General features: G+C 40.7%; 3 protein-coding genes across 3 annotated transcripts; all 3 read left to right on the top strand.

Annotated features, from left to right (window-relative positions):
* The first annotated feature begins 208 nt into the window (after positions 1 to 208).
* On the top strand, positions 209 to 1,153 carry LOC123020176 (olfactory receptor 14A16-like). Its single transcript, XM_044423604.1, has one exon. It carries the CDS (start codon positions 209 to 211, stop codon positions 1,151 to 1,153), a length of 945 nt encoding a protein of 314 aa, XP_044279539.1.
* Positions 1,154 to 6,428: 5,275 nt separating this feature from the next.
* Positions 6,429 to 7,406, top strand: LOC123020175 (olfactory receptor 14I1-like). The gene has a single exon (XM_044423603.1). The coding sequence runs from the start codon at positions 6,429 to 6,431 to the stop codon at positions 7,404 to 7,406; it is 978 nt and encodes a 325-aa protein (XP_044279538.1).
* Positions 7,407 to 12,714: 5,308 nt separating this feature from the next.
* Positions 12,715 to 13,695, top strand: LOC123020174 (olfactory receptor 14J1-like). Its single transcript, XM_044423602.1, has one exon. The coding sequence runs from the start codon at positions 12,715 to 12,717 to the stop codon at positions 13,693 to 13,695; it is 981 nt and encodes a 326-aa protein (XP_044279537.1).
* Positions 13,696 to 16,020: the final 2,325 nt, after the last annotated feature.

The following is a 16,020-nucleotide window of genomic DNA, read 5'->3' as shown; positions in this document are numbered from 1 at the left end:
ACGGCACAAAATGATACTATTAAAAAGGAAAAGGAAAAAAAATGAAAACCTTCTTACCTGTATCTAGGCACAACACTTCTACTATTACTACTACTACTAATGATAAAACGTTCAGCATAAAATTACTATTTTAAGTGCAACAGCTACAGTTGATATTATTTAAACCCACATTCATACCGCTGTCTTTTTGCTTCTTTCTATAGGCACCATGACACTTAAACACCAGGATCTATTTAATGCATCCTCACCATCAGGATTTCTCCTTTTGGAATTCTCAACAGTTCGTGAGCTGCAGATTCTGCACTTCATCGGATTCCTGGTGTTTTACCTGGCAACAGTTACAGGGAATCTTCTCATCGTCTGTGCGGTTGCCTCTGACCAGCACTTATACACCCCCATGTACTTCTTTGTGATGAATTTGGCCATCCAGGATGTGGGACAAGTGTCCGTTGTTTTCCCCAAAGCAATGGCCAATTCCCTCATGAACCGCAGGCACATTTCCTACTCTGGGTGTGTGGCTCAAGTGCTTCTGCTTGTCTTCTTTGCAGCGTGTGATTTCTCTCTCATCACCGTCATGGCGTACGATCGGTATGTTGCCATTTGCAGTCCATTACAATATGAGAAGCTGATGAACAAGCAGGCCTGCATTCAAATGGTTACTGCTGTATGGATCACTGGATTTGTCTATGGAGTGCTGCATACCACAGGTACCTTTGCAGCACCCCTTTGCTCCAACGTCATCGATCAGTTTTTCTGTGAAATCCCAGCATTACTTAGGCTTGCCTGCTCTGACCTGTACTTGCTTGAAATTGGTTTTATTATCCTCAGCACTTTTATTGGATTTGGCTGCTTTATTTTCATTGTTGTGACTTATGTCCACATCTTCAGTGCAGTGATGAAAATCCCCTCTGTGCAGGGAAAGAAGAAAGCTTTCTCAACATGCCTTCCCCACCTCATTGTTTTCTCCATATTTATAATCACAGGATATTTTGCTTATATCAAGCCCCCTTCTAATTCTGCTTCAGGTCTGGAGTTTGCCTTTACTATGGTGTATATGATGGTCCCACCCCTGATGAATCCCATAATCTACAGCTTGAGGAACAAAGAGATAAAGCTTGCATTGTCAAAACGATTGAGTTTTAAATTGAAGTAGTTCTTCTTTTGAACAGTACTGTTTTCTTATGTATACACACCTGTCCCCTGCACACAACCAGGACTTATTGTTACTTTTGGAATCCTGGAAAAAGCAAAGCAAAACAAGCAAAGAAAATTCTGTTTAGTATATCACTAGTTTCCCATACTGCAAAATGAGGGGGGGAAAACTGGGGGCTGGAGAGAGAGAGAGAGAGAGAGAGAATGCAAACATGTGCAAACTTGGGATCTACATGTAAGGGCTGAGATTAGGGCAAAATAGCTCTCCATTATGTTGTTTATTTAATTTGTGCTCCCTTTAGGAAAACAAGTCTTATCATTTATCTACCAACACAGATAAGGCAAATGGTTATGCAGGACATACAAACTTTTGGAAGTAGTAAGTATGTCTCTTCCTTGCTCTCATTGTAATTTTGATCTCCGTCATACTACTGCCATTGCAGAACGGGCCACAGAACTGAGAGAGGAACCATTTATTTATTTATATTGTGCTTTATATCCTGCCTTTTTCCTACAAAGTGCTCAAGGCAGCTTATATCATTCTCCTCCTCCATCTTATCCCCACAACAACAATCCTATGAGGTAGGTTGGGCTGAGAATCTGTGACTGGCCCAAAGTCACCCAGTTGGCTCCATGGCTGAGCGGGGACTAGAACCCAGATTGTCTGAGTCCCAGTCCCATGCTTTTAACCACTACACCACACTGGCTTTCTGAAAGCTTATGTAAAATTTCATGGAAGCCTATGTGAAATGAACAAGAACTACACCAAAATTGCATTCTTATGAGTAAATATCTGTCTTGTGGCTTTAGGGAGGAAACTCTGTTAGTCTCTTTGAACATTCCACAGAGGCCTGCTCCCAAGTCTGTCTTAGCCTTCTTGGGGATGACTGATGAGGCACAATTACAGTGGCAGCCCAAAGCATGTCCATCCTGAACTTGGCTGCTGTGCTCACGGGCACGTACAGAATTGGGCTTCTGAGTGACACATGAAGTTTCCACCTCTGGAACTGCAGGTTGCCTACTGCTGGAATCTAAAGAAGCTGGAGGTTTCCTTTCCCACTCTTTAAATGAGATTGATGGAAGTACTTCAACCAATGCATAGGTTCCCTTCCATTTCTGGCATCTGCTAAACAGATTGGCGGGCTAACTATGCCGTTATTCTGACAAGGTTTCCACCTGTGTGCAGTGCAGGATGCTTGCCAGTGAGCATTTTCTGACTATGACTTTCTGGCCCACATGTTTTGCTACTTCTGGGTGCATTTGAGCAATTTCTTTGATGAGAGACTGCACCCTGTTATCATTTATGAAAGAACTGGGCAATTCAAACCCCGAACACCATTAGGGTATATCTAAGCACTGGTTTTGATATACAGTCTATCATTGTCTGTGGATGGAATTGGCTGTCAATTGGGAACCTGTAACATGGAATATTAGTCTATTTATTTATTTATCGATTTATATCCTGCCTTTTTCCTACAAAGGGCTCAAGGCAGCTTACATCATTCTCCTCCTCCATCTTATCCCACAACAACAACCTGTGAGGTAGGTTGGGCTGAGAGTCTGTGACTGGCCCAAAGTCACCCAGCTGGCTCCATGGCCGAGCGGGGACTAGAACCCAGATCGTCTGAGTCCCAGTCCCATGCTCTCTGCACTGAAACTGAAACTGCATGCACTGACATGCAGTTTCAATTGCATGCTATCTTCAGATTCATAGAATACATGGGACTAATCCACTGAACAAAACAAACAAAAAGAAAGCAAACAAAGACAAAGACAAACCCAAAAACAAGCCAAAAAAGATCCCAAACCAAAAACCAAAGCCAGTAATGGGGAATAGGTACACCATTCTGCCACTGACCCCCATCCATGCCCCAGGTAGTGCAAAAACATTCCCTGAGCCTAAATGTGGAGAATAACTTATTGAGTCAAAATTAATAAGTAGCCGTGATGAAAAATCCCCACCTCCACCCAAATCATCAACCAGTTGAGATCTTTTCACTCAAGGAATGTGAAAAGAAAGAAATGAAGTGAAAGTGACATTGGTATGATAAAATTACATCCTAGTGGAGCTTTTATACCTCAGCAAATTTTTTTCTGATATTTTCTGGCATGAGATTAGAGGTAAAATTATCAAATCAGTAAGGCACATACACACATAGCTCTCATATTTTCTTCCTTTTCCTCATTTACTTAAAGAATGCACCCTTCACATGTGCAAAGGCAATGTGAAGGGAAAGAAATTGGAAATAAAAAACTTGTATAGTTTCAAAATCTGTAAATAAATGCATTTGAAATAGCATGTGAGATTAACTCTCTCTCTTTTGCATCCTTCTTGTGTGCACAAACAATTCTGGTCTTTCCTAACCATATTAGCAAAAGGGCAGGAAAAGGAGTGAATTTGCTTCCTGTATGCCAGAACTGCTTAAGTTTGCAGAATTCATGTGAGAGAAAATCCCTGGTGGCATTATTAAACAGTCTCCTCCCTGCCTTGACAAATTCATACTGATATTCCATACCCAAATAGCATCAGGGTCTGGGCACACTCAGCCAGTCATCTCTCTTCCCTGGAAAAGAAAGTGCACAGGAGAGAAGTCTGAGGGGAAAAGCAGTAAGTTACTGAATTTTCCTTATCATTTTCTCAATAGTTCTCAAGAAGGGAAGTAGGATTCTGCCCTGTTTTCTCTCTTGCAGAAGGTCAGTTCCACCTCCCACCCCCCAATTCTATGTTGGATAACAGAGCAGAGCAGGGCAATTTATATGCCTGTTTGCATAGTGAATATTTTCAGTATTTGCATATAAATATATGAAATTTAGAGAAAATGTAGCGATTAATTTGCAGGTACAACATCTGAAAGAATATTGAGGAAAGACAAATTTCTTCTTATGCAATACTTATCAGTGGGAGGAAGTCACCTATCACTGGCAGATATTCTCTGGAATGATGGACTAATGTACTGGATGTCTCTAAATTGTTCCTGTGGTGCTTATCTGCCTTCCAGCCTGCATGATTGGGACGTTATATGTATTATGAGATTGTGCTTCACAGCAGGGATGTGTGAGGAATTTGCTTGGAGATGGGAATCAGTCAGATACCCTGGGCTCAGATCCCTGGACTTCAGCCCTGCCATGAGTGAGCACACTGTGAGCAACTTGGTGAGTGCACTGAACGTCCATGCAAACACTCGTCCGGAAGCAAACTATCTTCTCTGACCTTCAGCCTTTGGTTGTGCAACCTTCATTCTGCAAGTGTTCGCAGACTTCTTCTTGGCTTGGCTTGGCTTGCTTCCTAAGCCAGGGTCGAGCACAAGAATTCTGATCAACAGAAGAGAGCCAGAATCATTGCTACCCTACTTTAAATTAACTCTTATGTGGATTTGACAGGCACCTACATCACCCAGTGTCATCCAGAGATAGGGAAGGTTAAATCTCCAGCATCTCTGTGCTGAGACTATCCCTCCTCTCCCTCCAATCATCTGGTCCTGGGGCAGGGGTATGAGCTATCAGCCACACTCCAAATAGGAGCTCAATCTCACTCGGAAGTAGGGTGAGCAGGGAGGACTCTCCTCGTGGTTCTGGTTTCCCTACATTCTGGAAAAACCATGCATGAAAAGGGTCACTCCTTCATGCTCAGTTTCCTGTCAGAACTACAGAACTGGCTTCAGCAGTGCAAAGGGGAAGTAAATGGGGGGGGGGTCTGCAGAGGGCTCCAGGAGACAGGGCATCCAGAGCAGGGTCAGTGTATTGCCCAGCCCTGCTCAAGCCCCTTGCATTTCTGGTGATATACTGGAGGGTAGAGGAGCCCTTGGTAGGAGTCTGTGGTGTGCCAATACCTGGAACAAGCACAGGTGCTATAGAAAGTACCTTTCCCTCTTCCCCTGCTTGTTTTATGTCCAGAAATATTTTTCTTGAGATGGAAATCCCAAACTGGACTCGTTTTTCCTCTGACAACAGCTGATAGCAATGCCAGATGCAAAGGAGAGACTTCAGGAATGGGGTTATTACAAAAGTGTTCTGATGCACTAAGTATCACTGGGAGGAAGTCACCTATTACTGGCAAATATTCTCTGGAATGATGGACTAATGTACTGGATGTGTCCAAATTGTTCCTGTGGTGCTCATCTGCCTTCCAGCCTGCATGATCAGGATGTTAGATGTATAATGAGATTGTGCAGGGTTGTGTGTGGAATCTGCCTGGGGATGGGAATCTGTCAGATTCCCTGGACTCAGATCCCTGGACTGTAGCCCTGATTCTTGTTGCCATGAATGAGCACACTGTGAGCATCCTGGTGAGTACACTAAATGTTCCTGCAAACACTCAGGAAGCAATCCACCTTCTGTGCCATGCAACCTTTGGTTTTGTGACCTTCATTCTGCAAGTGTTCCCAGTCTTCTTCTTGGCTTGGCTTGCTTCCTTGTTAAAGTAAGTTCTGTGTGGATTTGGCTGGCACCTGCATCACCCAGTGCCACCCAAAGATAGGGATGGTTAAATCTCCAGCTTCTGTGTACTGAGACGATCCCACTTCTTCCCTCCAATCATCTGGTCATTGGACAGGGATATGAGACATCAACCGCACTCCTGATAGGAGCTCAATCCCACTTGGAAATACGGTGAGTGGGGAGGACTTCCCTCATGATTCTGGATTTCCTGCATTTCTGTCCATAGCATGCATGAAAAATGTCACTCCTCCATGCCCAGTTTCCTGTCAGAACTATGTAACTGGCATCAGTGCTGCAAAAGGGAAGGAAATGGGAGAGGAGCCTGCAGAGAGATAGGGCATCCACAGAAGAAAACATAAAAAGCAACTTCCTGACTATTTTGGCTAACATCCTGGATTCTGATCACTGTTAATATAATATGTTATGAAATGGATGAAGCAATGGAGAATTGGTTACTCATTTGGAATGACACTCTTGGGCCCCAGTTACTCATTTGGAAACTTAAGCAAGGAATGGGTGAGGAGGGAATGGACATACTGGGCTTAATTCAGATTCCAAGCTTTAATTGTCCCAATGTCATCCAAACACAGTTATGAATCTCCACATATCATCACCAGCATCTTCCAAAAACAATACTGCAGCTGCTACATAGTCATCCCAATATATACATAAAGTAAAAATTGCAGGTAGTGAAGCTCTACTTGTTACATCTCACCAGCACCTTCCAAAAGCAATACTGCAATATCATCCCAATCTAGGCTTAAACTTAGACTTAAATTCTAACTTGTTGCAAGGAAGACTACAGGTTTACAGCTGCTTCTCTGCTTCCTTCCACAGGCATGATTCTTCCTGTGGAGGAACGTCCAATTAATCAGTCTTCTTGGGCAGAGTTTCTTCTTATGGAATTTTCACACGCTCGTGAGCTGCAGATGCTCCACTTCATCATGTTCCTGCTACTGTACCTGGCAGCTGTAACAGCGAACCTTCTCATAATCTCTGCAGTAGCTTTTGATCACCACCTGCACACCCCCATGTACTTCTTCCTGATGAACTTGGCCATACAGGATGTTGGCCAACTTTCAGTCATTATGCCCAAATCTATGACCAATTCTCTCTTAAACACCAGGCGTATTTCCTATTGGGGATGTGTGGCTCAGGTCTTTCTATTCCTCTTCTTTTTAGCATCTGATTTCTCTCTTCTCACAGTGATGGCCTACGATCGGTATGTTGCCATCTGCAATCCATTACAATATGGGATGCTGATGAATAAGAAAGCTTGCATTCAAATGGTTACTAGTGTATGGAGCAGCAGCTTTTTCTATGGTATGTTACATGCTGGAGGCACCTTTGCACCCCCCTTTCGCTCCAACATTGTCAATCAATTCTTCTGTGAGATCCCACAGTTACTGAAGCTTGCCTGTTCTGACTTGTACCTGATTGAAATTTGTGTTGTTTTCTTAAGTGCTATAGTTGGGTTAGGCTGCTTCATTTTCATTGTAGTGTCTTATGTGCACATCTTCACTGCAGTGCTGAGGATCCCCTCTGTGCAGGGAAGGCAAAAAGCCTTTTCAACTTGCCTCCCCCATCTCTTTGTTTTCTCCATACTTGTATTTACAGGATGCTTTGCTTATCTTGTGCCCACCTCCAATTCTCCCTCTCCTATGGATCTGGCACTTACCATGGGATATACCATAGTCCCACCTTTGATGAATCCAGTAATTTATAGCATGAGAAACAAGGATATACAACATGCTGTGTCAAAACTGTTTGGGTTGAAGTACCTTTCTAGTTTATCCCTTCCTATTCTGCAAAGGTAAATTGTACATTTCTAGTCAGAGTTTATCCCTTCCTCTTCTGCAAAGGTTTATTTTCTGTTCAAGTTGCCATCCTATGACCCTGAGTGAATTAGCCAAAGGTTGCCCTTGGTCTGCCACTTTGATAGTGAAGGAAGATGCCTGACCTTTGAGAATTGGGTCCATCTTCACAAACTTCTTTTGGACTTTCACCAGGACTTCTGTAGTCCTTGCCTTTCTGATGGCAGGGCTCTGAATTTGCTGAAGGCACAAACAGGTTCGCTCCTCAAGTATCTTGTGGCAAATCAGAATAAGCGCTTGGATCCTCATCATGGACAACCATCCCATTCCTTTGAGACACACGCAGAGGCACTGGGATACTTTTGGACTCCAAACTACTAGGTCCAAGATTTTAAAGATTTTAATATTTTAAAAAGCCCTCAGCTGAAACTCAGGATCCATTTTTAGGCTGAACATAACCTCTGGGGGCACACATTAAATCACATTATGCTCTTTCATTGGAAGAATCATTCTTTTCTGGCAATTTTGTATCAGGGGTCATTTTTTCTAATGCAGAATGCAATTAAACTATCCAGGTAATTTTTGTTATTGTGTGGTATAAAAATGTTCCTCCCCCCCCCTCCTCCTCATCATCTGCCTCATTTTTGCTCCCTTCCAAACACCTGGCACATGCCCATCAATGATCTAGATAAGATTGTTCCACCACTGTCAAACTACCCCGCCTCCACTACCATGGGATCATTTAGTCAGTGTTGTAACAGGAACAGAATGTAAAAGAATTCACTTCCAGAAGTTTTCTTTGGAGAAGAAGTTGGTAAAGGCTGGTAGAGCACTAGAGCAATGGACAAATACTCCTTGATCTAGCAAGTAGAAATAATAGTGAAACTTTCGATTCTTATTGTTTGTGACAGATTAACATAGATGATGTCAGAGAGGTAAGAAATTGATCAAGGACAGTTGTGGGGGGACAATTTCCTTTTGTTGATGGAGGTTCAATCCCTGATGTGCAACTTCAGTTATAAACCTTTCTTTGCAAGATAAGTTGCATTTTATTTCATTAATTAATTCAATGAATAATGCATTTGTTATCAACATACTTCTCATACTGATTATCATTGTAAAAACCCTCACAAAGTAGTTTAAGAAGTAATAAAAATAAACAAAACTCTCTCATTCCCTCTCTCTCTCTGACACACACACACGCGCACACACTGATATATATCATGCGGCTGGTAAAAAGGCAGATCATAACTTTGGGAAACCAATTCAAACAAATACATTTTCAATAAGCACCTTACATGTGTCCGCACTATGACCTGATGTACCTTACAGTTGAGATCATTTTACAAAATGACTACAACTGCAAAGGAGTCTCATCCCATTGGCCACCACCAACCCAATATCCATAGGCCGTGACATGGCCAATAGGGCCTCCTTGAAAGATTGGTGCAGGGGAAGATGTTTCCTGACATAACCTGGTCTAAACTTGTGTAGTGTTTGGATAATAATACCAACTCCTCAGATGGCAGCAGGTCCTTTTCTGCCTACTTTGGGTGCAGTCATGCAACCCATGTCAGTAATATAGCTACTGAATTCATTGCCAGCTTCATTTTCTGAAGAAACCTTATGGTCAGCCCCACTCAGAATGCTTTCCAGTTTGAGGATCATGGGGACTTATCATTGTCCAGGAACAGGTGCAGTAGTTATACCAATCTAAGCTTGTAGTAGGTGCTCAGAGTCATAGGGAACATTTTGGCCTCTGATGTTACCAGTGCCTCCAAGCATACCCCCAAACTGTGGAACTGCTCCTTCATGCATAGTTCACCTGATCCAGCACTACTAATGCTCCATTCTATGGCATGGAACCCATACCTTCAAAATGCTCCCATCTTATTGGGATTCAGCTTTAGCTAACTGGCCCTTGCCCAGTCTACCAAACTAGGTTGTCTGTGTCCTCTCCTGATGTAACAAAGATACAGAAGTTTCTGTTTTGACCATACTGATGATACTTTCATCCAAATCCCCTCTTGACTGCTTCTTACAGCTTCATGTAGATATTGATCAGGACTGGATACCTTGAGTCTTCCAATAAGTAGAGTTCTGGGGGTGAAATACAGCTTCCTACAAATAATTCTATGAAACTTGCTCTGTAGATAGGAGTAAAACTAGCAGAAAATGTTTCCTGAAACCCCCCAATTCACAGGGGTAATTCAGGAGCATAGCATGATCAAGAATAGAGTTCTGGGGGTGAAATACAGCTTCCTACAAATAATTCTATGAAACTTGCTCTGTAGATAGGAGTAAAACTAGCAGAAAATGTTTCCTGAAACCCCCCAATTCACAGGGGTAATTCAGGAGCATAGCATGATCAAAAGTTGCTGCAAAATAAGAAAAAAAATCACATTACTCCATTCCCTATCCCAACAAAGACCAGGATGGACAAAATGATTTCTTTCTTAGAACTGAGATGGATCCTAGAGTGCATAGGGTCTAGACAAAATTATCCTTCAAGAACACTTATTGATTTGCCACCACCATCTTGAGCAAATCAGTACTTGCTACCAAGAGATATTCAGTATAAACCTTTGAGTAAAGGGATTTCCCGCTCCCCAGTCCCAGAGGGGTCAGACAAAGCCAGTTTTTCCTAATTATGTTAGCTTAAGGATAGGCAAGGGACTACATTTATTTTGGTACATCTCTACTGCTCAGAATTGGTGAACTCCTGTGAGAACAAACTTTGGGGGTTATAATCTTCCCTTCTTGATAAATTCTAAGCACCATTGCAGAGAAAGAGAACATGATACTCTGGATGGATACAGAGTCAGTGTCACTGAAGAAAAAGTCCCTTTGAGAGAAAATTATTGCTGGTGTTGTTGGAGGAGGAGGCAAACTACTTTCAATATTTGTTATCCTAGCAGGAGTATATTAACTCTTCTCACACTAAAAAACTGGGAATGTTATCCAACAGGTAGGCTATAGTATGCATTTCCTCAACTAGAACCAGGGTAGTATAGCTTTGTGTGTGGTGTAGAAGTGATGAAATTTGGAGAGAGCATCTTGGGTGTCAGTCTGCGCAAATTGCCTGATTTTATGGAAAAAGTCCTAGAAGTTTTCATTTGTTGTCTGGTCATATTTGGCTTGCCTTAGGGACACAAGTCTGCAAGCTGACTCCACTCATACCACAGTGAACTGGCACCAGCACAGCCAAGGAAACAGGAATCTGTAGGACTGAGTCATAAACCAGTGATGGATTTGTAGCCCTGCAGTGGATTCTACATACATTCCTTGGTTGAACTCCTGTGAATTAAACCTGTAGGAAAAAAACAGGTATTAATAAATCTTCTTCCAGTCTTGACAAATTCTTATTATCTGCATAGTTCAAGAACATGAGATGTTTTATAAAATAGCATGAATTTAGAAACATAGACACATCTGACATTGGAGGAGAAAATGCAACTACAGGTTAGTGAAAGCTGCAAGGACAAAGCTATAAGCCACTTAAAGCCTTTATTATCATTGCAGGATATTCTTAATTCATAGTATCATAGAATTGTTGTTCTTAGATGGAAAGGTATCAGAATAACCTCCCTTCTGTTCTTTCATATACTCACTTAGACGTATAGTCACTTTTTCCTGTAATGATCTCTATGTTAATGAACATGGTATAAAGCACTGGACTTCTAGTTTTGTGAGCTGATTTACTGGATGGTGGGATATTTTCTGAAATTATTTATACTGATTGTCAGTATAAATAAATACAACCTGATTATTAATCTCCAGCATGGATCCAATTTCAGCTTCAAGAAATTCCACTGTGATTTAATTGTAAATGTCATTTAATGTTAATCTGGGGATTTCACAAGACTTTTGAGAATGTTTCATTTTAAGGATAATTTTAACACAAGTCTGAAGAATGTTGATAAGATTATTCTAATCTCCTATTGGCAGGGTGAGTGATTTCGCATTGAAATATAATTAATTGGGATGATGGACTAATATTCAAAAAATATTAGTCCATATATTCAAGGCTATGTTCATATATAGATCTGCAGGAGGAGAAGGTGCACACATTGGTAGCAACTATGTTCTCTCTGCTGATGAACCTGACATGAATTAAAGAACTTCACTTTATAAACAATGTTTTTCTGAATGCCAGACTTTTCCTAAAATGTTGACACAAAAATACAATTGCCAACTCGGATGAACATGATTGGTCAAGTAGCCTGCAACGTACAGTCATCATGAGTATCAATGGTGACCAGTGACATTTAACATTTGAATATAGTCTACAGATTCTTCCTCAGGTAAAAGATTTGCAAATATTAATTAATTAATTAATTAATTAATAGGAGTAATTTTAAGGGAAGCCTAAATATGGGTGTAGGCAGGATGAGTCATTTGAAGGTTGAAGACAGACCCAATATGAGATGGCTTGATTTCATAAAGGAAGCCACAACCTTGAGTTTGCAAGACCTGAGCAGAGCTGCCAAGGACAGGACACTATGGAAGGCATTCATAATAGTTTCTCCATAAGTCAGGGATGATTTGAAAGTACATAGAAAAAGTAAATATTTCTGGAAACAATAGGCAAATCTAGTCATTGTTATTCTATCGTTGTGATGCTAAAGAATTTACTGTATCTTGTGTTCACATTGACTATATATATCAATACTGTTCTTTTCCATTTGAACCAAAATGATGTTTATATAATACAGAATTTTTTTTGGTGGGGAAAGGCTTTCACACTCAGTTACTTCATTTGTGTATTAGTCAAAAATACTCTTTCTCTCAGGTTCATCTTTATTCATCTCTCTTTACATGTATCCCTTTATTTTTCATTGCCATTTCATATTGAATAATTCCTATCAAGAATCAGTTATTTCCCTGTCTTTCTAAAATTTTCCTTTCTAATGGCTATGTTTGCTTCTTTAACCATGTAGACAGCATGGAAAACTGGTTAATGATAATTTCAGTCAAAGCAGAAATTTGTCCAACTATTCCCATCCCCAAAATCTGAATTTTGATTTGAAAAATGGAGGAACAGTCTGGCTTTATGGAAGGTAAGTTGTAAGCGTGAACAATTGGTGGTATTGCAAATCAGCACTGATCAGAGGGCTGATCAGGCATAAGAGTTGCTGTACTGAACCAATATGAGATATCCTTAATGCTATCTCGAGTGTGTTTTGATCAAATATGATTTCTACTGCTATATGATTATGTAACTTTAATATTTTAAGCATCAAAACTCCATTTGTTGCAATATTAATCCCTAATCATAACCACTGTGATTTTGTTTTGTTCTATAGGCAATATGCTTCTTCAAGAGCAACATCTATTTAATGTGTCCTCATTGTCTGGGTTCCTCCTCCTGGAATTCTCAGATGTTTGGGAAATGCAGATTCTGTATTACATTGGATTCCCCTTTTTCTACCTGGTGGCAGTTGCAGGGAATCTTCTCATCATCTCTGCAGTTGCTTCTGACCGCCAGTTACACACCCCCATGTACTTCTTTCTGATGAACCTGGCCATACAGGATGTGGGTCAAGTGTCCGTCATTTTCCCCAAATCCATGGCTAATTCCCTCATGAATCAGAGGTTCATTTCCTATTATGGATGTGTGACTCAAGTCCTCTTCTTTATCTTTTTAATGTCCTCTGATTTCTTTCTTCTCACTGTCATGGCATATGATCGATATGTTGCCATTTGTAATCCACTGCACTATGAAATGCTGATGAATAATCATGTGTGCATTCGAATGATTGCTACTGTATGGATTGTCAGCTTTTTCTATGGGGTGTTACACACTGGAGGCACCTTCGCAACCCCCTTTTGCTCCAATGTCATTCATCAGTTTTTCTGTGAAATCCGAGCATTGTTAAAGCTTACCTGCTCTAATTTGTATCTAATTGAAGTAGGAATTCTTTTTTTAAGTGCTATCATTGCATTAGGCTGCTTTATTTTCATTGTGGTGACTTACGTGCACATCTTCACTGTCGTGCTGAAGATCTCCTCAGTGCACGGAAGGCAAAAAGCTTTTTCAACTTGTCTTCCCCACCTCCTTGTTTATTCCTTATTTTTAGTCACCGGATCTTTTGCTTACTTCAAAACTACCTCTAATTCTGCTTCACTTCTGGATTTGGCATTTACTCTGATATATTCCATTGTTCCCCCCTTAATGAATCCCATAATCTATAGCATGCGAAACAAAGGGATAAAGGATGCTCTGTTGAAGCTCTTAGGTTTGAAATATTCTTCTAGGGATTCCTTCTCAATTCTTGTTCTGCAAAGGTGAATTCTGTGTATAGGCTATAATCTCATTGTTTGCAAGGAGGGTCTTCCAGTAGTTCTAAGATATTTTTGACCTTCCCCTACATTCTGATTTATTACTTTGATATTTATACAAGGTTTTTAATACCATCATAGCTAGATTGGCTCTCTGAATGGTTTACAAAATTAAGAAAAATGTAATATAATAATAAAATCACACTACAATAGCAATACATTACATACAATACATGCCTAAGCCAGCCAACAAAATAAGGATTTATTTATTTATTATTTAATTTACATGCCATCCCATTAGCCATAGGCTCTCTGTACAGCTCACAGCATAATAAACAAAAAGCAATACAATTCATTAAAATATTCACAATGTAGAATCAGTCAATAAGTAACAATCAAATCAAAGCAAAATAAACAATTAACATATAGCCAAACGAAGTAAAAAATGGACATACTAGAAGTTTTTCTGGCATTAAAATTGGAAATAGCAGCAGCAGCAACATAACCTATTAAAACGATACAATCATTAAACCAACCAAACAAAGCAAAGCAGCTCACCCACCCAAAAAAACTTGAAAAATCACCAGTTTTTAACTGGTGCCTAAAAGGATACAAAGTTGGCACCAGCCGAATCTCAGACAGCTGTGAGTTGCACAAATGGCTGCTGAGATGCATTATCAATTTCTGAGAGGAAAAGCAAAGGGGCAAATACTTGGTAGACAACCAAACCCAGTCCCCAACATGCAAGTCTATGACCTGTTGGCAATGTTCTTTTGACACTGCCTTGTAATCCACTTAAGCCTGTCCCACCTGTTCCCTCAGTGGAGCAAGTACAGAGTACAATTCCTGCAAAAAGTCCACCACTGCTGGCAGAAGAAGCCAGCATGGAGGGAGGGGGGAAGGACTTAGGATGGTATCCAAGAATGGCAAAGACAGGGGTCTGCAGGTAGAAGCATTATGTATTTATTTTATTTATTTAAAGTTTCTCTATGCTGTCCCATTGCTAAAAGTCTCTGGGCAGCTTGCAGAGGACAAAAACAAACAAACAAAAAAACCAAGGGCGGGGGGGGGGGACCCATAGGAGCATAGTTGTATGCAATTTTGGCCAAAACCAACTAGAAGACCCAATTGTCATGCTGGGAAGCAGAGATTCACTACCAATACAGCATTCAGGCACTTCATCTATCCATCAGATTGCGGTTGGTGGACAGAAGTCAAGCCAAGGTTCACCTGAAACAGAGCTAGGAGAGCCATCCAAAAATGCAACATGACCTGTGTGCCATAATCTGAGCCCTGCCGTACAAATGAAGGACATGCTATACAAGCAGTCTCCATCTCCTCCCAAGACTCCACATGAGGTGCAGACCAAAGGTTGTTCCTATACAGGCACTTCCTTTGAGTTGGATGGGCCTGGGGAAAAAATCAAGAGACCAACAAGGGGAGCTGCCCCCTTATCAATGAAAGTGAAGCAATGAAAGTTTCCTCTGAGCTCCACTTTTACCCTCGTGTTCATACAGCTCCAGGGTTCTACTTCTACTCCCTGTGACACACTTCTGTACCAACTAACTCTACTCCTTGATGGAAAATTGCATTTCTTTTAATATATATTTTTGGCAGACAAGACCCCCCCCCCCAAAATTGCTAATTTCTTTTTGAAAATATTTGCCAGGGTTAGATAGAGGAATTCCACATATAACATAGACAATCTGATGTATAATAGTAATTTATTCTTACCCTACAACTCAAATTCAGTAATGGCCATCCCTCTATATCCCATGAGATTGTATTAGTCCACTTGTTCAGCTTTTGTTTCATCAGAAGAGATCTACCTCTGGGGATAGAAAATCCCAAGTACCATGCAATTATTTTAATCGCCTAACTTGTGGTGCTGCTTATGATTAATAAGAATTCTTCTTGCCACAGATGAATGCTCTTTTATAAACATATTTGCAAAAGCAAGAAGAGGAAAAGGATCAGATTTCTTCATGTTCTGTCATCCTTATGTGTTCAGGGACTTGCCTTTTTTTCTATCCTAACCAAATCAGCAAATTTACAGGAGAGGAAGGTAATTGATTTCACACAGCAAATGACTTTATGCTGAGGAACCTGGCCCAAAAGAAAGCATTTCTTGTGATGGGAGATGTTGGATATTTTCTGAAAATTCAGAATGAAGATTCAAATGCTTGTATGGATGAGTGCCATCTCTTGGGCAGTAGAGATTGATTGTCAGCATCAGCAGGGGCCACTGCTACATCATTTTAACTAAAATTTCATGTTCATCTGGAGATTTCTGCTCAGGTAAGATATTTGAGCAAATGGAGAGGGAGTAATTTGG

This window comes from Varanus komodoensis, unplaced genomic scaffold (genome assembly GCF_004798865.1).
Source record: "Varanus komodoensis strain SLA01 unplaced genomic scaffold, ASM479886v1 scaffold142, whole genome shotgun sequence".
NCBI lineage: Eukaryota > Metazoa > Chordata > Lepidosauria > Squamata > Varanidae > Varanus > Varanus komodoensis.
Note: the sequence above shows the minus strand (reverse complement) of the source record. Positions and strands in the feature narration are given on the sequence as shown.